Consider the following 24,751-nt stretch of genomic DNA (forward strand, 5'->3'; position numbering starts at 1 on the left):
ATTTTAATCACTTGCTTGCTGTTAGCTGCTTCCCTGACAGAGTTTGAAAAATAGAAAATGACTTTTGAGATGTAATAGAGTTGGTTCCCTTGGATTTTGATTACAGGGAACTCATTAAGCAATCACTCCAACCTAAAAATACTTAGTTTGGTCAGGTGGTGAGATGGTTTAATCGCCTTTCTCTGTGCTATTTAAAAAAAAAAAAAGTGAAGAGTATGGAATATTTAGGATTTATGGAGTGAGCGCAAGAGCCTCTGGGAAGGCAAAGGGTCTCCAGTCAAAGGTGCCAAGGATTCTTATCAAACTGTAAACACTGAGAATAGGCGAACACGAATCTGTCCTCAAAGTCAGTTACTTGTCTGTACTTGGACCCTACCTAACTCCTTACCTGTGCGGTACAGTCTGCAACACTCCAGTGCATCAAACCAAAAACAGCATTGCTGATACACTGAGTGCTTCATGTGGCAAACACTGCAACAACGCTTTGCATCTTTACTGACCTGCATAGGGCCTACTCATGGCTTTCCTCACCAGATTTCACAGCACTGGGTTGGAGACTGCAGCTCTGCACGAGGTTTACAGAACCCAAGCCCTGGCTTTATGGCCCTGCCCGGGTGGTTTTCTTTGCTCAGTGATTGTTGGAGAGGCTGCCCGGCCCACAATACTCCTACTGGCCTCTGCTGAAGGGCAGGAGGGATATTAGACATGTTCCCAGTTTACACATGGGGGAACTCAAGTGTCAACATTTAGCTATCACAGTCAAATAACTGCATAGCCATGTGAGGCAATGAGGTGCATGCGAGACAATCTTCCACAAAACAGATCAATCAATAGGGAGTGTCCTTCTCTACTTCACTGTTACTCTGATAAATCCAAGAGAGGACACAGTGTCTTCCTTTGCTGGTTCCTGTACCCAGGAAGGTATTCCCAGTGCACAAAGCCTGGCTTGCTGCTGCCATATTATTCTGGGATTGCAGAGATGCACATATTTGCAATCCCCCTGTAGTCTCTTTGGATCCTGCACTGTGAAGACTGAGCCGCGTCCATAGCGAGAATGAGACCACAGACACAACACACAAATACAGGAGTTATTTACATTTTAATCGAGAATGACTATTAGCTCATAGGTGACTATGGTGGTGTTATGGGTCATTTTCATTTGGAAGACAAGATTAAGATTGCTCATAGGAATCTAGAACTTAAAATGCAACTTTCAATTTACTACATTCTTTATCCTGAGAGCTTTCAAGTTCAAGTATTTCTAGAAAAGGAAAGGGCTGTTTGTTTCTAAGAATAAGAATTTGTTATAATGTTCCTCCATTTGGTCTCTCCAGACCCATCACCAAAAGCCAAAACCCAAACAAATCCTCCCCAGAAACTAAAAAGGGGGGAAAGAAACAAGATAAAAAAGAAATCTAAATAGTATGAAATTAGTTTTTATTTTTAGCTCAAAATAAAGGTTTAACATTTTCTCAGAATCAAAACTAAAGAGGAACACTTAGAAAAAGGTGGAAGGAAGCCTGCTTTTCTCTCTCCCTAGAGACCTGTAAGGCAGCTGCTCTACTGTGGCTCGGTTCTTTCCATGGGGCTACACTACGCAAACAAAACAGAGCAAACGGAACTTCTCCCTGACGTCCTCCTCCAATCAGCTCCAGATACCGGGGCTGTGTTTGGCAGAGAGGAAGCCCCCAAACACGATGCAAAACAAGGGATGTGAGAAGTTGGGAACCACCTGACCGTGTTCAAATGAAAGCCATTTAGGGAGATCTCGCACAGGTAGATCAGCAGGTGAAGCCACAGCAGAGCCACAATGGGCAGCTGGGCCCTGTATCACTGTTCACCACAGGGATGTCTTGAAATTGAATTTCAACTTCAGCAGATACTTCAGATTTACCTGAGCAATATCATAGACGATGTACCTGGAGGAAGAAATGTTAAGGAACCCATGGTTGCACTTTGCAGTGAATGGTGGCGCCCCCTTCCCCAGGGACAGCAGGGTGCCCAGAGCCCTGGGGTGTGGCCCAGGGAGGCGTGGTGGTGGTGGTTAAGGTCAGCGAGCCCTCTGGGGCAAGGGAATCCTGGTACCCTGTGAACCAGGCCTCAGGGAGTCAGACTGACTTATTGCTGTGCTCCAGGGTTGGTAGAGGGGACCATGCAAGGAACCTGGTTGCTCTGAGACACACTGGATGTGAGTGTGACCAAGGCCACCCCAGGGCATCCTGGTGCATCTGTGCATCCACCCAGGGCACATGCTTGAAAGGATACTCGTTATAAAGCAGACAAGTGTCGTTGACACCAGAGGAAATGCCAGTCCCCAAGGGAACTTCCACACCATCCAGAGTAATACTAGCCGAAGGGTCGGGGGTGGTCTTTCCCAGACCTGCAAAAACAAGTGCGAGCTGTATGAATGGTGACAAAGGACATTGACAATGTTCCAGGAAAAGGGGAATGGTTTTACATTGGGTCTCTGTGTTCACTTTAAACATGTAACTCCTGCACTCTATCCCTTGGGTATAAAACTGTGAGCTATATAGCTCAGGACTTCTGGGCATCAATCTTCACAGGTTTTCCCACAAGCAGCAGCCTTCTGCTGTGGGGGCCACACTTCTGCTGCAGAGAATTCTAAAGCTGTCATTTTAAGCAGGCAGCTGAAGGCCCTAACTTCTCATGTGCTGGCCATCTCCAGTAACAGCAGGGTATTCTAGCACATTATGCCCCAGGAGAGCCCTTTTGCTGCTGTTTAGACAACGAAGTGAACAGTGGGTCAAGGAAGCAGCTGGCTTCCATGCCACTGGGGAGCCCAGCTGCAGCCACACAGAATGGACGTGCCTTTACAACAGGAGCCTCCAACTGCTTTGGTAGCTAGCCAGAACATGGCCTCTGTGGAAAGAAAGCCCGTTCCTGGGTTGCACAGGGAGCCAAGCCGTGTTACCTTTGACGCTGTGTTTGCCCTTGGGTAACTTGCTGATATGTGAAGCATGCTTCAGTTCATACCTATTCAAGAGAGATGGGCTCAGAACAGTTTTCCAAAGGATGGGCCAGCTGAGCTAAGTGCCCACAGAACCCACTCCATCCACTGCTGGGAGCTAAGGGGGTGCTTCCTTTTGTAGAGCTTCTGTCCCACCATCACCGATATGGGGCCATTCCAAGGACAGGCCCGGAATGGGACTATGGGCAGCTGCATTGCAGATTTCTGCTAGCCTGTGATCCCTGGACCTTGGGCCCAGGAGATGCCCTTATTTTTTGGGGGGTAGCTGATAGGACCACGTTCGCTTAATCAGGTATTAGGTATTCTCTGCGGGGAATGTGGAACTAACTAGGTTTGCAAGTCCAGTTCCATGTAAATTAGTTTCAGAAAATCTGGCTAGGACAGGGCTGCTGCAAGGTCACAGGGCAGCTTCTGTGCTATCCCACACCCCTCTTCTCAGCCACAGAAAGGGCAGTCAGCAGCAGCTCCTGAAGTGAGTCCGTGCTCCCTTCCCTGCACCTTCCTTGACCTTAACCTTAACTGGTTTCTTTCCTTACAAGCCAAGAGTTCTAACTGGCAGGGACTCCAAGGCAGTGTCCCTCCCCCATTAATTGGCCCCAGCTTCAGAACCAGGTTACTCACATGTTTCCAAGGGCAACTTCTCCCAACAGGATTAAGCCTATGGGGTCTCCCTGAGACGTGTGACAGTAGTTGGCGCTCTTGGAGACCATGTCAGCAAAATAGATACCTTTCCCGAACATGTAGCCTGTCTGGAGGGTTGGAAAAGAGACAGCTGAAAACCTTTTCCCAGGAAGTCAGGAAGTGATTCACACCATGCCTATGGGAGCCAAGCCTCTGGCTAAGTGCTGTAGTCCTCCCCTGTACCCACAGGAAGTCTGAGCTTACAGATAGGCCAGGAGCCTGAGGCCCAGGAATTGTTAAGAGTTACTAACCCTCTTGACCCACTTTCCTTTCCTCTCAGCTGAGGAAAATCGCCTCATAGGGCTGCCATGGAGACTGAATGAGTCAATGTGTGGTTAGATCAGTGCCATGTGAACACCCAAGGAAGTCTGACCATTTTGCCAATTCCCTTCTCTATGTGAAAAATGGGACTGAGAGTGCCTAGGCCATCTGCCCAGTTACATACAAGTGCATAGTACTGGCAAGTGCTGTGAAAGCTTTTCCCTCTTCATTGTTTACAACTCTGAGAGGTTGGTAGTGGCACTCTAGGGCCCTGTCCAGCTGGCCTCCTCTACAACCAGCAGGTGACTGACACTCCCTCAAGCATGGGCGAGGCTTTCCTTATGGAATACCGCTTGTGAGTGAGGAAGAGGCGGAAACCCATCTCTCGGAGGCTGCCCTGCCAGCCAGTGGCAGAGACAGGTCTGAACACAGGCTGGCCTATGGCTCCAGTCTGCAGCATGCACACTAACACACTCCATGAGCTTTCACAGCAGGCCCTGGTCTGGACACTTCTGACACAGCAACCATGTCTGAGAATTCTGCAGCAACACTATCAACAGGGCTCAGGTCTGGAGGGGGAAGGTGCAGGTATTACCTGGGGGCTTTGGCCTCAGGCATCTTTAAACTGGCTCCTTGTTCATGGGGGCCTGGAGTGCTCTCCCTAAAGGATCCATAATGCTCCTTATGGAGACAGGTACGCTCCCCTACCCAACCCCACCCATCCCCAGGCCAGACAGGCACATACCACAGGCGCTTCGGGCGGGGCTATCCGCAGACCTTGGGACAGGATCCCAGCAAAGTTGGTGGTCCTGGACCCATGCCACAGTAATTGTCGGTTATGAAGCTGCTTAAAGGGCTTATAGCGTTGGCTCTCTCCTTCACGCTCTATCTTAAAGATCTGCTCAAGGCATTTAAGGGGAAACAGAAGTCAGGCATTACTCTGGCTAATGCAAAGATTCAACAGGATTCGAGGCGTGACCAGTCTCCCTGTAGCTAGAAACCTGAAGGTCGTTTGCAGGATAGAAGATGCTAGGTAGGCCAAGAAGAACTGAGACCTGTCCAGGGCCTGCCCAGTAGCATCTGGCCATGGCACTCCTGTGCAGATGCTTGCTCACCCAAGCAACCCTATGGTGGACCTCTCAGAACTTCACTCTGATTCTAAAACCAGGCTTAGGGATAGGACATATCCTTTCAAAAATAAAAAGCCACCCCCAAACTCTAAGACTACTAATTTTCTCATTCAACAGGCAAATGAATCACTTCCTCTGGTGATTTGGCAAAGTAAGCCGCTCATTTCTCTCCTTGCCCAGGATGGAGAAGTGGGCAGGACTAGCTGGCAGGAGGTGAAATGGGGTGGGGAAGAAGGGGGATTTCTTACGTCAACAACTTCCAAGTCATATGCATTGTGCGTTGTTGCATGAGTGTTCTTCACATATTTCCTGATGACCTCAGCTTCTTCAGAGTCTTTGTCAACCACCTACAACACAGCATCCCGAGATGAAAGGAATGGTGATGACAGAAGAGCACCAGGGAGGCAAGACGCCTGTCCACGGGCTCAGTGGATGCTCAGACTAGTAACACATGCCATAGCAGAGGCCCAGGGCCAGCCCAAGTTCCAGGCCTATCCACTGGGCATACCCACTTTCCCAACACATCCACTCCTTCTACTTGAGTTGTAGAGGATTTCAGGGTTGTTTCTTCTGTGTTAAAAATTCCTTGTTGTGGGCCCAGCAGTGTGGCCTAGTGGCTAAAGTCCTCGCCTTGAATGCCCCGGGATCCCATATGGGCGCAGGTTCTAATCCCGGCAGCTCCACTTCCCATCCAGCTCCCTGCTTGTGGCCTGGGAAAGCAGTCGAGGACGGCCCAAAGCTTTGGGACCCTGCACCCGTGTGGGAGACCTGGAAGAGGTTCCTGGATCCTGGCTTCGGATCGGCGCAGCACCGGCCTGTTGCGGCTCACTTGGGGAGTGAATCATCGGATAGAAGATCTTCTTCTCTGTCTCTCCTCTCTGTATATCTGACTTTGTAATAAAATAAAATAAATCTTTAAAAAAAAAAAATTCCTTGTTGTAAGCCAGGTTCAGCAAAATTATGCTTCAATGCTATAAAATGCTAAATACTATAATGAAAATAGACACTAGACAGCTGAATAGTAATCTATAGCCATTTTAAGGTGTATAGAACCCAGTTGTATATAAACTAAAATTGAAATGTCAATGAAGAAGTCACTGGATGTGGTTAAGAACTTGCATTTTTTTTTTAACATATTGGTTACTCAATACTATGTCAATTAACTCCATAATGTTATAAATCGTTGCTGATGTTATGTTGGGGCTTTTAATTGATTGGGATGATACTCTGCCGGCTCTACCTTCAGACAAGAGATGGTCTCCCCAAGAAGCCGTTGAACTTATCTGGACAATAAGATGCTGGACTCTCAGTTTTTGTGTATGCTCTTGGAAGGGGACCCTGCTTCATTCTTCTGCGTGTGAATATGCAGCTGTCACTCCCTCCCTGGCTTCCAGGTTAGAGCAGGACTGATTTTCCATTTGCTGCTTCACTCCCGCATGGCCATGGTTGAGCCAGGAGCTTTATCTGTGGCTCCCTTTATTTTCCGCTGCTTTCCTAGGCCATCAGCAGGGAGCGGGATAAGAAATAGACCAGCTGCCACTTCCCATCCGCCTCCCTGCCTGTGGCCTGGGAAAGCAGACAAGGACAGCTCAGGGCCTTGGGACCCTGCACCCGCATGGGAGACCCAGAGGTTGTTCCTGGCTCCTGGCTTCAGATCGACTCAGCTCCAGCCATTGTGACCATTTGAGGAGTGAACCAGCTGATGGAAGATCTTTTTCTCTTTCCTTCTCTCTGCCAAACCCTAGGGCATTTTTTGAAATTTCCTCATTGAATTGTCTCAGTACCCTGTCAAAAATCAATTGGTTTGTGTGTTGACTCGAAATTCTATTCCATGGATTGGTATTTTGGTGCTTGTGCCGACACCATACTGTATTACTACAGCCTAGTTCTTAAATAAAGAACTATGATTCCTCCAGTGTTGTTGTTGTTAAAGATTTTTTAGGTTATTTCACATTTGGGTTTTAGGATACTCTTGGCAGTATGTTAAGAAGCCAAGCTGAGATTTTCATGAAGGTTGTGTTAACTCTAAAGATAAGGAGTGTGTTGCTGTAATTAAATTTATCATCCACAGACACAGGATGGCTTATCAGGCATTTATGTCTTTAATTTCCTTGTAGTTTTCAGAGTATATTTTTATATTAGATTTGTATTGCTTTTAAATTAAATATATTACAAAATATTTTATTCCCTTTAATCCTATTGTAAATAAAATTGTTTTCTTAATCAAAAAAAAAAAAAAAAAGATGCTGGACTCTATGCTTGGTATATGCTTGCAATGAAAGTATCTCAACTGAACTTGAACTGTGGTAATGCAACAAGGTGGAGGAATCCACCATGGGGGGAGGGTTTGGGGAGGGGTGGGGGGAATCCCAGTGCCTATAAAACTGTCACATAATGCAATGTAATCAATAAAAAAAAATAAATTTCCTCGTTGTGGGAAATCAGGACAGCCAGAAGCACGGGCTCAGTGTCAGTAAACAAGTCTCGGGAATAAGGAGCTCCAGCTTGCCCATGAGTTTGACATGATAGACAGTGATGTCTGGTCACATGGCTAAGCCATTCATAGGGATGCCTGAAACCCACATTATCAGGACATGATGGACAGCAGTGTCTGGTCACGTGGCTAAGTCATTTACTGGGATGCCTGAGACCCACATTATCAGATGGCCAGGTTTGAAGCTGGCTCTGCACCTCATTCCAGCTTCTTGTTAATTCGCAATATGGAAATCATTAGGTGGTGGCACAAACAGTTGGGTTCCTGGATCCTGGTTCTGGCCTAGCTCAGCTTAGCTGTTGTGGGCATTTGGGAAGTGGACCAGTGGTTGGCCAATCTGTGCACTTCTCTTAAAAAATGAAAACAAAACAAATACGGCCTGGTGTGATGGCTCAATGACTAAATCCTCATCTTGCAAGTGCTGGGATCCCACATGGGTGCCGGATCATGTCCCAGCTGCTCCACTTCCTTTTCAACTAGTTCCCTGCCTGTGGCCTGGGAAAGCAGTAGAGTACGGGCCAAAGCCTTGGCACCCTGCAACAGTGTGGGAAACCTGGAGGAGGCTTCTGGCTTTAGATTGGCTCAGTACTGGCCATTGTGGCCACTTGGGGAGTGACCCAGCAGATGTAAGATCTTTCTGTTTCTTCTTCTCTATAAATCTGACTTCGCAATAATAATAAAAAAAAAATCTTAAAAAAAAAAGTTATTGAATGCAGCAAATGTGCACTCAGCTGTCAGGATTTCTGAGTGCAGAGCCACATCCCCAGACTCTCAATATAGCCATCAAGAACCACTGTGGGGGAAGTGCTGAAAGCTCTACTGTAGAAAGCTGAGGGTGGCATACAGAGGTCACGTGTGTTGCTTGTACTTCCAAGTCCTCGTTCAAAGTTCAGGGCCCTGGGGAGCCCAACCCCTGCATTATAGCTGCCCTTGGGCTTTCCAACAGTCTCCAAAATCAGAGTTCCCTCTCTACCAAAGGAAAGGAACTTTTGGTAAAATTCCTCAAAAATCCATCTGTACACTGGGGTAGGGAACTTCTTCTTTGCTAAGGGTCATCTGGATATTTATAACATTGTTAGTACACCACAGGAAATACTCAACTTAAAAATAAGGCTGTTGGGCTCGGCAGTGTGGCCTAGTGGCTAAGGTCCTTGCCTTGATCCCATATGGCCGCTGGTTCTAATCCTGGCAGTTCCACTTCCTCTCTGTCTCTCCTCCTCTCAGTATATCTGACTTTGTAATAAAAATAAAATAAATCTTTAAAAAAAAAAAAAAAAAAAATAAGGCTGTTATAATAGATACTCTGAATTTCCAGTCCTGCCTGTGGTTGCCTTGGCAGGGTCAGACCAAATGACAGTGCAGGCCTCATATGGCCTGTGGGCGAGACATTTCCCAGCCCTGCTCTACACCATGCTGAAGCCCCCAGCATGGAAGCCTGTCTTCAGTTCTGTCCCATCATTAACAGCCGAGAAGCTGGCAGATTAAGGACCACCAGCAGCAACAGCTGGCAGCTTGCAACACCTTTGAGCTCTAGACCACTGCTCTCAGTGAAGACACTTGCAGAAGGGCTCATTACCTTAATGTCTGTTTTGAGTTTCTCATAGTTGACATCAATGGGGTCCTTGCTGCTATCATCAGACCCACCCCTGAGCAGACTGTAGGCCACCTCAATGTCCAGGAGGTTGTCCAGCATTTCCACCTTGGCCTGCAGAAGGAAAATAAGCGAGTTAACACCAACCCGGTCTGGCCTAAGAAATCTGTAAGTTGGGTTGGGCATCTTGCATAGTGGTGAAGATGCCACTGAAGGGGCCCACATCCCATAGCAGAGTGCTCCACTCCTGACTCCAGATTCCTGCTAACATGTCTCAAGGAGGCAACAAGTGACAGCTAAGGTAATTGGATCCCTGCCCACATGGGAGACCTTGCTCAGCTTGGGTTGTTGCAGGCATTTAGTGTCTGAACCAGTGGACTGAAGATCTGTGTGTGACACTCTGCTTTTTAAAGAAATAAATCTAACTCAGCTCTTTCTCAAAGAAATAAAATACAAACATCTGTGCAATTTTATGTTTCCTGTTTACCAGTTTGAAAATAAGGGGGATGGGGTACAGTTAGCCTAGCTGCCACTGGGACAGGGTCTGAGTCTAGCTCCCTGCTAATGCAGACCTTGGAAGCCAGCTGGGATGGTTTAAGTACATTGATTCCTGCCATTCACATGGGAAACTTGGCCTGGGTCAGTTTTGGCTTTTGCGGGTACCTGGGAGGTAAGTCAGTGAATGTAAGATCTGTCTGTGAAAAAATTAAAAAGTAGACCAACATACAGACAGAATCCAGCACAGTTGGGGGTGGGGGAACCAACATTTCCCAGAGTCAGGGACAGTGGATACTCAGAATTCCTGGGATGCTAAGGAGGTCTCACTGCCCTGGGAGGTGACAGCAAACTCTTCTCTCACTTGCACCAATGGCAGTGGGGACCAACCCCACATCCCACTCTTCAGTCAGGACCTTTCCTGGTTCCCCTAAAAGCAGGCAGGGCGAGAAGCTTCCTGCCCAATAGCTCTGTCTCTTGGCCTGACTGGGCACAGCAAGGGCAGGAAAGGGAATCAGTGCTGCCCAGCTCTGTCTCCACCAATGGGAGCAGAAACCTCATTTCACAGTGTGGGCATGGCCCTTGGAACCCTGAGGTGGACAGCCCCAAGAGAATGCGGCGCTACCTGCACGCTGTCCGTGTTGTTCAGGAGTGGGGGCTTCTTCATCCCGAAGTCGTGGGGGATCAGAGTGTAGAAGCGATTGGAGAGATCCAGGATCTGAGAGTCACTGCTGCCCAGGGACACGGCCTGGAGGAGTGGGGAGGAATGAGCCAGGGCTGAGAGCAGCTCTGAGCCCCGCACCTGGCTGGCCTTTCTCCTCTCCCAGGTCACCTGCAGCAGGACTGAGCCACAGCATGCAGGAGCAGGACCTGTGCGTCCTAGTAGCAGGGGGTTCACAAGCTGGGTTTCTCATAGAAATTCCCTTTGAACAATGAACTATGCTGTTATGTGAAGCCCTTCTCCCCTTCCAGGGAAAAGGTCAATTGTAAAATCTAGGAGGTGGGCTTATAGGTTTTGCTGAAAAGCCCTTCCAATTTGTTGCACGTCTGAAAAGTTTTTATAATAAAAATTTATGGGGAGGGGTTGCAACGAAGTACAATCAAAGTCATGCTATCCATCAATCTCATCTTTGAAGTGGGGAGTTTGCTTTCACTGTGCCTGAAGCAGGTTTAGGTGGCCAGACACAGGGGAGTGCCACAGTGCTGTTCAGTGCTCTGTGTGCAGAGGGTGTGCATTAAGTGTATAAAGAGATGGAAGAGCTAGACCCTGGATACTGTTGATATGGAGGTAGCCCTGGAGTCCATGGAAGGTCCCGAGGCAACGACCTGGCACTCTTAGATCCAGATATCATCAAGGTGTGGACTTTGTCAAGTGGTAAAACTCCTTTTGCCACAGCTGGCTTGGGACGTGGGGAAGGATGCTACTCTGCCCTTCCACCTGGGATTCTGGACCAGGAAAAAGTGCTTGGACAGAAAACTTGGCATTTAATGGCCGTTTCGGGGTCTCTTCTCTTGAGTGGAGTGTGCATCCCATCCTCAAATGGAGGTGGAGTCTCCAGTCCCTCTAGGAGGTAGAGTGAACTCTGGGGGCAGGACCGTGGTACATGCTCAGTGAGTGTAACCTGAGCTGTGGCGCAGTGGAGTAAATTGGCTTAGGGAACACCTGCACCCCATGCTGGAGTGCTGGTTTGAGTCTCAACTACTCCATTTCTGACCCAGCTTCCTGACAATGCATTCCTGCCACCTACGTGGGAAACAAACAGCTCTGGACTGCTCTGCCTTTTCAAGAAGAAGAAAATAAGTAATTAGACGTATGAATGAAAGAAACTAAGACAAATTGTTTCCTATTTGACGACTTCGTAGTAACTGCAAAAATAAACTCTTCTAAGGACACACAAAAGCAAAGTATCTCCAAGAGCAGCACCACACTGTTCATCAAGTTGATAGGGAGTTCATGACAAACCTGTAATGAAAACCATTTGTTAGTTTTTGGAGCAGTAGGCACTTTTCATATCCAATAAGGTAAAAAAGAATCTGAACCCTTATAGACTGCAGTCTGGTACATTTATTTCATGAACATAGGCCATGCCGAGGTGAGATGCTAGCCAAGGGAGGTGACCGGGAGAGCCCCTGGGGCAGCCCTGCTCACCTGCTGGACCTCACTGAGGATGGCATACGCGGCCTGGATCTGCCTTTTGCTTAGCTTCCCCAAAGGCATTTTCTGAAGGTCAATCTGTGGAGACAAGCAGGTGCAGGTGTGTCTGGGTGTTCCCCCATCCTCCCCCAGCAGCTGTGGGAAGCAGTCAGAAGGTTGCCAGGAATTCCCAAGGAAACCCCACACCCTAGGTCCACAATAAACAGCCCACCTCCAACCAGGGTACTGGGAGCCCGTGGGAAAGTCTTGCTCAATTTATGGCCGACATCAGCCAACTACGACTACCCCAACCCACTGCTCACACAGTCCAGCACTTCTGCAATAAGACAAAATTCCCATCCAACTTCAAGGTGAAAAGAAGAGAACACTGGTTGTGGTCTAAATTTTTTTTTTTTAATATTCATTTATTCATTAATTACATTGCATTACATGACACAATTTCATAGGTACTGGGATTCCCCCCCCTTCACCCCAAACCCTTCCCCCATCATGAATTCCTTCACCTTGATGCATAACCACAGCTCAAGTTCCGTTGAGATTCCCTAATTAAAAGTTTACACCATACAGAGTCCAGCATCCCACTTGTCCAGTGTGGTCTAAATTTTAGTGCCCTACCAGGTGCCCTTCCTGAGGTCCCAGGGCCAAAGGCAAGGGAACCATCTCTCAGACAGGTTTCCAGCCAGAATACAAGCAGTACAGATTTTAAAAAGTGAAAATTGGGCCCAGCGGCGTGGTTTAGCGGCTAAAGTCCTCGCCTTGAAAGCCCCGGGATCCCATATGGGCGCCGGTTCTAATCCCGGTAGCTCCACTTTCCATCCAGCTCCCTGCTTGTGGCCTGGGAAAGCAGTTGAGGACAGCCCAAAGCCTTGGGACTCTGCACCTGTGTGGGAGACCTGGAAGAAGTTCCTGGATCCTGGTTTCGGATCGGCATAGCATTGGCCGTTGCGGCTCACTTGGGGAGTGAATCATCGGATGGAAGATCTTTCTCACTGTCTTTCCTCCTCTCTGTATATCTGACTTTCCAATAAAAATAAAAAAATAAATCTTTAAAGACAGGCTTTTGAACTTCTGTTCAATCAGTGCTCTCCTTTCCTGATGAGTCAACCCAAAAGGCTACCCCATTCTGCTCCCAACTTTTCTTCTAACATTAGGTTGGTGTTTGGGACAGTGGTTAAGACACTGGGAAGTCTGACTCCCAAATCAGAGTGCCTGGGTTAAGTTCTGGGTCTGCTTCTGAGTACAGTTTCCTGTTAATGGACACCTTGGAAGGCAGCATGTGATGAATCAAGTACTTGGGTCTCTGCCACCAACATGAGAGACCCAGATGGAGTCCAGGACTTCTGGTTTCATTTGGGATATGAAACAATGGATGGGAAATCTGTTACTCTGTCTTTTAAATAAAAAACATACAAAGCCATACTATGAATTATATCCCATGCAGCAAGTGCTGATGTCCTCTTGCTGACACATTACAGAGTAGACTGTAGAATTTTCCATAAGTGGGCTAAATCTTGAACTTCCTGCTACCACGATCGTTGGCTATTCACCCACCCATCCTATCAGCAACAAGAAGGGAACCAAGGGAACACACTCCATAACACCACATTTTTGAGCAAGTCAAATGACCCCTGACAAGAGAGCAAGTACCAGAGGCCTTGGCAATCACAGACCCAAAGAATGAAGGATAGGAACTAGAAGTTGGCATCTGATGATTTCTGCTTCTGAGTTAGAAACCAGGAAATGAGAACTGCCAGGATGCTCCGCATTGATTCAGCCTCCAGGGAGTGCCCAGATAACCTAATCACTAACCTCATACTCCACCATCGCTTTCTTCATACTCTCTACATCGAAGATCATCTTAATGAGCTCCTGAACAGGCTTGGGGAGCTTGGATTTGGTACCAGGGCTGACTGTCAGCTTCTTAACCGCCTCCTCATCCTTCAGAGGAGAAAAACAAATACAAAGATTAGGAAGAATGCCGATCCAACAAGCAATGCAAAGTGGCAGTGATGGTGCACAGGTGTGGCTGTAGACAGCTGGGACATACAGGATGGAGTGCCACCAGCAAAAACGCTCAGTGTTGGTCACAAAAGGCGTGAGGGAATGACTTTGCCCAAGGACCAGACAATTCCTGGGCATCCACAAGCTCTCTTGGCTGCACCAATTTCCTTGCCACACAGCAAGTGCATGGGTTGACCAGACCAGCTGCCCTGCTACCCAACTTGGAAGTCATCTTAGGTAATTGTGGAGGTGAACCTTGAGTGACTGGGTCCCAAGATGGTCAATTCCTTTTTCCTTTCTCTTGTACTTCCACCCCCAAGGCAGTTATAATCCTAAAGTGTACATGTGTATGTACACTTACTATGGACCGGGCCATCAGTTCCATTTGCTGCCAGCCACATTCACAATTGGAGTCTATCCAGGTACAAACTTGGTTTCCCCTGCCGCAGGCTGGCTCCCTGAGATCACATGACCTCAGCTTTACCCTGACATCTGGAATCTCAGGCAATGTCAACAATACACTGTTCAGAAACCTCCTTAATCTCTTCTCATTGTCAGAATTGAACCCTGTGAGGGCAGGGACCTTGCTCTGTCCATCACAGTGTGCCTAGCAACTAATAAGGTGTTAGTTGTGCAGGGGGAAGGTTACTGTGACAGAGCTTTGAACAATCTGTTGGGTCCAATCACATCAAACAGTTCTGCACTGTGTTCCTGCTTTCGGCCGCTGGGGTCACCTTCAGAGTGCCTAATGTAATTCTGAGTCTTACAGGTACTTTTGTTCTCTTAGAGTAACTCCACTAGAGGGTGAACAATCCAGGTGCTGAGCAGCCCAATTTGAGTGCACGTACCTCATGAGCCATGAACTCTACTTTTAGTGGCAGTAATCACAGAGGTACACATGTCATCAGTCTAGCAAATGCTTGAAAATATTCCAAGTGTATCAAAGCGGGAGGGATTGTGCTAATAAATTCTGAAATAGGCCGTCAATGCAAACAATACACCCCAGACTGCAAAGATCTCGCACAGAAAGAAAATTTCCTTATTAATAATTTTTGTTGGTTTTGATCACAGATTCAATTTGTGGACTATGAGTAACTTACTTAATCCAGCAGTTTCTTTCTGCTTTTTAAAATGCAGCTACTGAAAACACTACCACTGTCTATGTAGCTTACATCCCATTTCTTCTGGTCAGTGTTGCTCCAGCTACCTTAGGGCAAAGGTGTGTGGCTATACACAATAGAGAGGGCAGGATACCAAAGACCAAAGATGACATATACTAGGGCTTCAACGGCAGTTAATTCTGGGAGGTTTTTATATTTGGAGTCAAATCCATCTACCTCCAAGTCCAAGGTCTCAACTTCAATATTACGTAAAGTACCCAAGAATTCCCCCCTTTGAGAACTGCCAGGCCCCAAACATTGTGAATTAAAAACTATACCAACCTACAAACCTCTTTTCATAAAATAAATAGTATTTCTCAATCTAAAATACTCTTATTTTCTAAAAAAGTAAAGTATGCTGCCAAAACCCAAAACCAAACCTATACAAAAATTTAAGAAATAACCACATATGCTATGTACTTGTCTATATAAAGACTACCAAACTGCAGCTACAAATATTAGAGTCCAGAACTACAGTTTTATCTTAATGATACTCCAGGGTCACACGACCCAGGATGAAGGAAAGCCTCATGCAGAATTTACAGATCAACCCGTCATTTTAGGGACAACTCACACACTGTCCTTTGACAGTCTCTCAAAAGTGTTACTCTTGTTCTTACCTAGGCTCTACCTCATACTTCATGGTATGCCTTTTTGTATCCACTGATATAATCATACTGTTTCTCCCCTCATTCACATAGTGCACTAACATTTTTAAATGTTGAACCAACCCTGCATTCCTGGGATGAATTTCACTTGGGCATGGGGCATGAATCCTTACATGCCAATAGATTGAGTTAGCTTGGTGTTGAGGACTTTACATTCATATGATCTTGCTCTGTGATGCCTTTTGAATTGAGAAAGGTTCTTCTACTTAAAGAGAGAACTGGCATTAAATCTCATATAAATGTTTGGTAGTATTCACCAGTGATGCCAGCTGATCCATGGTATGTAGTTTAAACAACTTGTTTCTTCCTTTCATCAGAAGGGTGTGGGTGGTATAAGTGATTACCTGGCCGTAGTCAATTTCCAGAGGGTAGAACTTCTTGGGATACTTTGTGAAGTTCTTGGAGTGCCAGGCATTTCCGGTCTTTTCCTCATATAACTTCATAAAGTGCTCAATGGCATCCTCCTTGGATGGCATCTGCTCCAGCTTGTTACTGCCAATCACGGTGCCCACGCGGCCCCAGGACCTGAATATCCAGTACCTGTGGGGGCAGGGGAGAAGTGGGACAACAGCTGGTCACGTTTTACGATAAGTGTCTCTTTCCCACCATTTTGCTAGTGGAGGAATTGCTTTAAACACTTCCAAAAGATGGTGACTGATAAAAAGAATGGACAGCTGTTAAGTTTAAGATAATTAAAGAATGACATCATATGGCTAAAGGAACTATACAAAATTCCCAAGAACAGGATTAACATTTGTCTTTGCAAGTAGGCTTGAAGAGTGGAATAATGGACTCTGATCATCTTCACATTAAGATCCTCTTATTTCTCTCAGAAAAACACAGCAAGTACATTTGGAGGTCATGTATTTAGTGACAATAGCGACAGTAACTGAAGATGCACTCTAGCAGTAGCATAGATCTTCTGACTCAGCCCAGAGGCTAAGACGTGATGAAAGGCAGAGATGAGAGCCATGGCAGGTCTAGCAGAGGCCCAGGTCATCATTTTTGTTTTCCATTTCAGCCAATGGCACACACATTACCTGGAGTGCCGTGCTGCTTAGCTTTAGCTACTTACTGCGCATTTTTCTTTTGCAAAATGATTTTATTACAAGATACATACAATAAATCCATATACAAGATTTGCATGCATTTTAAAGCTAAAATTGGGACTTTTTGTGGGTCTTCTGCACTACTGCTTGGGAGTGTATGAATTCTTTTTCTGCGGGCTTTTTTCTGTAGACATGTTTAGAAAGAACCACCCTGATGCTGCCCCTAATAGCCTGTAGTACCCTCTGACTATAAAATCCATAGCTAAGCTGCTGGTTGAGACACCTGTGTCCCACACCATGACTGTGGGATGCTTGGGTTATACACTGACTCTGGCTCTCAACTCCAGTTTCCTGCTAATGGAGGCATCAGTGATGGCTCAAGCAGAGGGGTTCCCAGAGAAAGAAACCTGGGCAGTGTTCCTGGATCCCAGCTCTGGACTTCCTGGCTATTGTGGGCATTTGGGAAATGAATGCCCTCCTTCACTCTTCAACAAGCAAATAAAAATTAGGAGACAAAAAAAAAAAAAAAAAAAAAAAAAAAAAAAAAGCCAGAGAATCTCTAAAGTGCGGTAGCCTAGCAGCTAAAGTCCTTGCTTTGAATGTACTGGGACCCCATATGGGTGACGGTCCTAAGCTCAGCGGCCTCAGCTCCCTGTACCCACATAGGAGACCCCGAGGAGGCTCTGGGCTCCTGGCTTCAGATCAGCTTCGCTCCACCCATTGCAGTCAATTGGGGAGTGAATCATCAGATGGAAGATCTTCCTCTCTGTCTCTCCTCTTCTCTGTATATCTGACTTTCCAATAAAAATAAATGTTAAAAAAGCATTTACATATATAGAAAAGAGCATCTGTCCTCTGTCACTGCTAGAATTTAGTTAGTGTCCCTGCCCAAATCTTCCACTTACTCACCGGTCCTGTTTTCTCCTGGCTGAAGTCACTGGACAGGGACCACCATGCCCAAAAGCATCCAATTAACAAAAGCCAATCAGTGCCCCCCTCCAAATTTGAAAATCCACCCCTGCCTTAACCTCTTTAGAAGCTAAAATTTGTAGAAACACTAAAGTCTTCATACTTAACAAACTTGATATTCTTGACTTTTAAAATGTATGTTTAAACTTCCAAAGGAGACCAGGGACAGCAAGCGGGACACCAATTTGACGACCGGGGTCAAGGACAGCAACGCTACTGTGGAAGGAACATCTTTCTTCTCACACGGAAAGCTGCAGGCTACATTTCTGCCCCTTTCCAGATCATGGGAGCGAATCTGGTTCTCCCAAGGCTGAAGGCCTAGTACTTAACAGTCCAGCTGTAGGACAGGCCCACACCTGCCAGACCTTCTGGGTCCCAGAGCTCACCTGCTTTCCTTGTCATCCTCCAGCAGCTGCAGCTTGTAATAGGAGTTGGTTCCCTTAACGATATCCACCAGGCCAAGGGTAGCACTGAACACCTTCCCGCCTTTCTCCAAGACGTGTGCAGAGTGTTCCAGACCTGTCCCCAAGGGAAGACCCTTCCAATGTTCTCTTGTCCTCTCGCTCCAGAGGAGTGGCCAGTGCTCCCAGGGCGAGGGGTGGGTGGACCTACTTGGACACACCGACACCACCTCCGAGAGATTCCTCAACAGATGCAGGGATGCTTGGGTCTGGGGGCAAGAGTGTGATCTCCCCCGCTCACCCCCTTGGTGTGCGGCAGGCACACAGAGCCCTCTGCTCACATTCCTGCCTGCTTACCAGAATCGGGATCTACGGCAGCTCCTCCTTTGAGAGTTAATTTCATCCTCTTTTCAGATTTGTTGTTACCTTGGAATGGGACAGAGAAATGCAAACAGTTCTACAGATAGAACTAACGAGTGGTTTTATAGCAAGGAATGTATGCACTGCCTCCCACCCCCAAGGGACCTGCTGTCCCATGCCCAGTGAGAACTGATTCGAGCAAATGCGTCCAGCAACACACGGAAGCTCTACACAGGCCGATCCACCAGGCCTGGGGTGGGAGCCACGGCAGAGCAAAGTAGGGCAGGGTTACAGATTCCTGTAGTGGAGGCCCTTACCTTCCTCCTTGGCTGGTCCCTTGCTCTTCTTGGAAGCCACAGCGCCTGACTTTGCTTTTGGGACTGCTGCTTCCACGGGCTCTGTCTTCACCTCCGCCCCCCAGGTGGACAAGATGTGCACAGAAAGCAACTCCTGCAGGCTCTTGGTGGAGCTGGAGATATCCTGGAGGAAATCCTCTGACACCACACGGACGTTGGCTTCCTTGACTTCCTCCATCTTCTTATTCATCTTTTCTACTTCCTCTGTTCAAATAAGAAGGGACAGTGGCATGTACAAATGCTCAGTATGTTTAAAACCAAACTACAGGGCCCGGCGCGATAATGTAGTAGTTAAAGTCCTCGCCTTGCATGTGCCAGGTTCTCATATGGGCGCCGGTTCTGATCTCAGCAGCTCCATTCCCATCCAGCTCCCTGCTTGTGGCCTGGGAAAGCAGTTGAGGACGGCCCAAAGCCTTGGGACCCTGCACCCGTGTGGGAGACCCAGAAAAGCTCCTGGCTCCTGGCTTCGGATCAGCACAGCACCAGCCATTGTGCTCACTTGGGGAGTGAATCATCGGATGGAAGATCTTCCTCTCTGTCTCTCCTCCTCTCTGTATATCTGCCTTTCCAATAAAAATAAATAAATCTTTAAAAAAAAACAAACAAAAAAACCCAAATTACAGAGTGAACAACCCGGGCCAAAGCCACTGCCGTGGTACAGCAGGTAAAGCTGAGTCATCCCTTATGGGTACAAGTTTGGGTCCTGGCTGTTCTGATCCAGCTCCTTACTGATGTGTCTCAGAAAACTGTGGAAGATGACCTGGGTCCTCAGGCCCCTGCCACCCATGTGAAAGACCTGGAGGAGGCTCCTGGCTTCAGAAAAACCCAACTTTGACCATTCTAGGTGTGAGCCAGCAGATGGACAATCTCTCTCCCCTCTCTCTGCTAACTCAAATAAAGCTTAAACAACAACTAAAATTCCTAGGGATCTGCAAGCCCTCACGATCCACTGCTCTTTCCCTTCTACATCTAACACTCATGATGCTCTTGCTATTTCTTTCTTTTTCAAACACTGATTGATTTTTCTTATTTTTTAAAAAGATTTATTTTTATTACAAAGTCAGATATACAGGAGAGGAGAGATAGAGAGGAAGATCTTCCTTCCGATGATTCACCCCCCAAGTGAGCACAATGGCTGGTGCTGTGCCGATCCGAAGCCAGGGACCAGGAACGTCCTCCAGGTCTCCCACGCGGGTGCAGGATCCCAAAGCACTGGGCCGTCCTTGACTGCTTTCCCAGGCCATAAGCAGGGTTCTGGATGGGAAGCACGGCTGCCGGGATTAGAACTGGTGCCCATATGGGATCCCAACACATTTAGACGCTAGACTACTCTGCCGGGCCCCCCTTTGAAATATTTGATTGATTGATTTTTTAAAAATATATATATATTTTTAATTTATTTTTATTAGAAAGGCAGATATACTAAGAGGAGGAGAGACAGAAAGGAAGATCTTCCATCTGATGGTTCACTTCCCAAGCGGCTGAAACGGCTGGAATTGAGCCAATCCGAAGCCAGGAGCCATGAGCTTCCTCCAGGTCTTCCACATGCATGCAGGGTCCCAAACCTTTGGGCTGTCCTTTGTTGCTTTTCTGGGCAATAAGCAAGAACTGGATGGGAAGCGAGGCCACCAGGATTAGAACCTGCACCCATTTGGGATCCTGGCACGTTCAAGACAAGGACTTTAACTGCTATGCTGTCGTGCTAGGCAAAATTTATTTATTTTTCTTAGAAAGTCAGATATACTGTCCTTTGCTGCCTTTCCGGGGCACAAGCAGGGAGCTGGATGGGAAGTGGGGCAGCCGGGACATGAACCGGAGCCCATATGGGATGCTGGCATGCGTTAGGCGAAGACTTTAGCTACTAGGATACTGCGCTGGGCCCTCTTGCCATTTCTTGAGGGTTCAATGCCTCAGGGCACCTGTCCCCCAATGTGGAACCCCAGTGTGAATGCTATCCACAACTGCTCTGGGCCTGGACCATGCTGCAAGTGCAGCACATCCACACAGAGACTGCATTTCCCAAACAGTGAGCTACCAATTCTCGCTCTGAACACACATGACATATCTGGGATGACATGCCACAGAGCAGCAGCCCACAGGACAAGCACTGGCTTCACTTCACAAGGGGCCATCCTTGCTCAACAAACTCCTTCACGGCCACAAGACATGACGGCCACACGACGGCTACATCTGACAAGGAAGTCAAGACTCACTTTGTGTGCTGATGCACAAGGAGGCCTTGCTGGCAGTCCCTGTCACTTTCCCTCCGAGTTTCTCGACGGTGGCCTTCACCTCGTCCTTGTTCCGGGATAGCTTCCCCAAGGTCAGGATCTTCATGTTGGACAGTGGCTTATCTGGGATGAGAGAGGAGACTTATGAAGTGTGGAGGAGGAGCAGGAAAACCTAGCAGTGACTGGGAACAGGCCAGGACAGAGTCAGAGTCCCGTGACCCTGGCACCCAGCTTCTGGAGGAAAAACTTGAAGGAAACACATGCAAAGGGCCAGTGGAGAAGTAGAGCACAGGACAGCCCATACTGCCCAAGAACTACACATAGAAGGACCAGGCAAGGCCTGACCAGGAGAGACTGCTCTATAAATGGGGTAGCACCCTGGGTCTGCTCCCATACAGACAAGGAAGGCTGCAACTGGACCAAGGGGACTGAGGACTGCAGCCAGAGTATAAGTCGCATGCTCCTACTTTCTGCCTAAAAGCAATCTGCAGTTCATACTTAAAAAATCTATTAAATGGGCTCGGCGGTGTGGCCTGGTGGCTAAGGTCCTCGCCTTGATCCCATGTGGCCGCTGGTTCTGGTCCCGGCAGCTCCACTTCCTCTCTATCTCTCCTCCTCTCAGTGTGTCTGACTTTGTAATAAAAATAAAAGTAAATCTTAAAAAAAAAAAAAAAAATCTATTAAAAAACCTAAACGAGTGCATGCCAGTCATTCTTGGCCAATTCAGCTGCACCGAACCGACTGGATCCAGGCAAACAGCAGCAGCCTCCTATTCACAGTGTTTAGTACAGCCCTGGTTAGGATGCCTAGGCCGGGGTGCCCCTTTCGCCTGCTCTGAACAGGGCAGTGCTGCGGGTTTTTCCAGAGCCAGAGGAGTGGCAGGAGAAGTCTGTGTCTGCCCACTTAAGGAGAAACTTGCCAAGTCTCCAGAGGACAAAACCAGTGTGACCCAGTTGCATTCTGCATGTGAGAGGAAATCTGGGGAGGAGGCACACACACCTGGGCCCATACTGCAAGCAGCACTCTGGACTGGAGACAAGCCCTGCATGTGCTCTGCCACGACCACGGGTCCGCTCTGGTGGACAGGAAGAAGGGCTCTAAGGGGTTTACGCTCAGGACAGAACTTGCCCAGCATTCACCAGGCCACGGCTTTGACTTTAGATCACGCCATGTCACTGCGTGAAGGGGTATGGAGTGGGTCTCTTCTGCCTGTAAATTCACACTGATCTGTGCTTGCTATGCTTTCTCCCTGGCCCTAGCCAGGGACTTCTGTCTCCAGATAAAACAGAGATGGAAGCCTCTCACCATGCATAACTGGCAAGGGCAGAGCAGTAGAGCCGGAACAAGGCTCAGTGGGCAGCCAAGTAGGACACCCCGACTACCTTTCCCAGGGATGGGGGCCATCCTAGTTTGTCTAATGACACCCTTGCCTGGCTGCCCAGAATAAGAGTCATCTGCTCCTAATGCCCACTTCCCCCCATCTCCTAGCTCTGTCCTCCACGCGTGTCACCCCATGCAGGTGGAGCTTCCCTGAGAACATGCAGAGACCCCAGGAGACCTGAATTCCAGGTGCTAGGAGAATCAGGACAAAGGAGTCCTGCTGAGAGGCTCCAAGGGCAGGGCCCCAAGGCCCTGGAACCATACCTGCTGGAGCAGAGGAATTCATAGCAGCGGGGGCCGAGACTGTGGCAGGTGGGGGTGCTGCCGCTGCCGTGGCACTGGTCTCAGGGGGGAATACACGGTCCTGCCTTTTTAGCTTCAGTTTCTTGAGGTAGGTGATTTCCCGAAATTCCTGAAGAATTCAAGATTTTCTTTTTAATAAACTAGTTCCTCCATGTCATAACCACCTAACATGTGAAAGGGGATCTGGCTTGTGCTAAAGAAAGAATCTCTTTTTTCTTCCTTCTTACAATAGAGAACAATGCAAAACAGGAAAACGAGACGCCTCTAGGAAGAAAGATGGCATTACTGTCACTATGGTACTTATGTCTAGGACTTTCATTGTACAATCAAACTGGCTTTGTAGTTGTTTTAAGAGAAGAATCTTTTCCTCTGAGAAAAATGAACAATAATCAGATCCGCCCAGGGAACCAGTGCTGTGGCCTACTACCACCTCCCTGTCTCCATTCTTTTATTTAATTCATTTGCTCCTTTGTATCTCATTCTCCAATTGCCTGCCACAGCTGAAGCCAGGCCAAGCCATAACTAAGCACTGAAAATTCAGTGTTGGGCTCCTGAGTGAACAGTAGGGACCCAAGCACTTTGGGCACTACATAGTGTTCCCAGGGTGTACAGAGTAAGAAATTCAAACCCAGGCACTGATATAGGATGCGAGTGTCCTAAGCAGCGACTTAACTGCGGCTCCAAATGTTTGCCCTCCACCCCATTCTTCAATCATTCTCAAGAATTAACAGGTTTCTCTGGGGCCTTGCATGCCCACTCTGTGACTCAAAGAGCCCCAGGACTACATACACCATTACTACCAGGTCAGGGTAACATCTTTCCTTTCTTAGAAGGGAAAAAGAATGCAGAGAGCCCAACAGACTTAATTCCAGCACAGCTCATCCTCCATTCCAGATTTACAAAGTGTCTTTCTCTTGATGGGCGATCAAAAATGCCACATGCATGAGGCTCTGGAAACAACCACAGTTCCTCTGCTCATTTAATCTATAAATGGACCCTTCCTGGTGATACCAAATCCAGTCAACAGCAGCTGGATAAGGGCCTAACAACACAGGATGTCCAACACATACTGAGCACCTAATCTATGCCACCTACCACAGGGAGGCTAAGAACACGGTTTCTGTGCTTGAGGTGGAGGCTCAGTATGGAGTGAGCTAGATATATGAAGACAAAGTTAAATGTAGGAGCCGAGTTCTAAACTGGAAGTGAGTGAAGGTGATGGAACAGTTGGATTTCTGGGGAGGGGAGGGGGGAGAGCACTCACAAGCCAGTCGTTCTCAGGAAACCCCAGGGAGCTGCCTGTGGCTGTGAGTGAAAGAAGTAGGTAGTAGGTTGTGTGAGCAATGGGCAGGAAAAAGCGTCGGCTAAAGGAAGAGGCTGCGGAAGTCCAGAGTCAGTTCACAGACAGACCTCGACTGTTAGCACTGGGGCCAGTCCCAGCACAGGCTGGGCTGGACAGGATCCTGGATGTACATGTATTCTTTACAAACATCTGCAGACATACTACAGTTGGCACATGAACAACCGAATAGTTGGCACTGCTTGCGAGCATCTTTTCTCCTTCCAAGATAGTGAAAGGTGTTCAAGTACCACATAATGGTCTCTCCCACATTGAATGAAGGGGGGACAGTGACAAGGTCAGATTCACTCTAGTGTGAGGGGACTGGTCACAACAGCTCCCAGGCTCACTCCTTCCAGCAGAACAGGTGGCAGGGGGTGTGATTATATCCTTGCCCCAGGCAGGCTCGCCCCAGTTCCTGCAAATCTCAAGGTAGAGGATTCGAGGTTTGTCCAGCAGCCTTGGCTCTACTGGTGCAGTTTCATAAACAGTTCTCCAGTTGTGGTTTCCACACCAGGTGAACTCTACATGTAGGTCCCCTCGAACAGAGAGTCCTGGGTGATGTGTGAACTCTGGTCCTGACCCTCCCTCTAGCACCAATGCAACAAGATGCTCTTAAGGAAAAGCTTATCTTAAAAGCAGGAATTATCATGTTTGTTGACCATATGTCCCTTAGTGCCCAGCATACAATGAGCCTCAATAAATCAAAATAATTCACGGCCTTTGGAAGCAGTTGAA

The 24,751-nt window shown here is 47.7% G+C and overlaps 1 protein-coding gene across 2 annotated transcripts in view; it reads right to left on the reverse strand.

Annotated features, from left to right (window-relative positions):
- Positions 1 to 1,787: 1,787 nt before the first annotated feature.
- Positions 1,788 to 24,751, reverse strand: part of PARP1 (poly(ADP-ribose) polymerase 1) — a 42,504-nt gene continuing 19,540 nt past the window's right edge. The window contains exons 8-23 of one of the 2 annotated variants that reach the window (XM_058669262.1): positions 22,636 to 22,783; positions 20,974 to 21,114; positions 18,718 to 18,964; positions 18,402 to 18,463; positions 18,030 to 18,162; positions 15,970 to 16,165; positions 13,606 to 13,734; positions 11,791 to 11,874; positions 10,267 to 10,389; positions 9,132 to 9,260; positions 5,310 to 5,408; positions 4,677 to 4,829; positions 3,611 to 3,738; positions 2,933 to 2,994; positions 2,266 to 2,380; positions 1,788 to 1,919 (exon numbers count right to left, since the gene is read on the reverse strand). In XM_058669262.1, the coding sequence (XP_058525245.1) occupies positions 1,838 to 1,919; positions 2,266 to 2,380; positions 2,933 to 2,994; positions 3,611 to 3,738; positions 4,677 to 4,829; positions 5,310 to 5,408; positions 9,132 to 9,260; positions 10,267 to 10,389; positions 11,791 to 11,874; positions 13,606 to 13,734; positions 15,970 to 16,165; positions 18,030 to 18,162; positions 18,402 to 18,463; positions 18,718 to 18,964; positions 20,974 to 21,114; positions 22,636 to 22,783 (2,031 nt within the window). In that variant the 3' untranslated portion in view covers positions 1,788 to 1,837. Of the gene's footprint in view, positions 1,920 to 2,265; positions 2,381 to 2,932; positions 2,995 to 3,610; positions 3,739 to 4,676; positions 4,830 to 5,309; positions 5,409 to 9,131; positions 9,261 to 10,266; positions 10,390 to 11,790; positions 11,875 to 13,605; positions 13,735 to 15,969; positions 16,166 to 18,029; positions 18,163 to 18,401; positions 18,471 to 18,717; positions 18,965 to 20,973; positions 21,115 to 22,635; positions 22,784 to 24,751 lie in introns of both variants that reach the window. The other variant, XM_058669261.1, reaches the window with a different exon arrangement.

This window comes from Ochotona princeps, chromosome 10 (genome assembly GCF_030435755.1).
Source record: "Ochotona princeps isolate mOchPri1 chromosome 10, mOchPri1.hap1, whole genome shotgun sequence".
In the NCBI taxonomy this organism is placed as follows: domain Eukaryota; kingdom Metazoa; phylum Chordata; class Mammalia; order Lagomorpha; family Ochotonidae; genus Ochotona; species Ochotona princeps.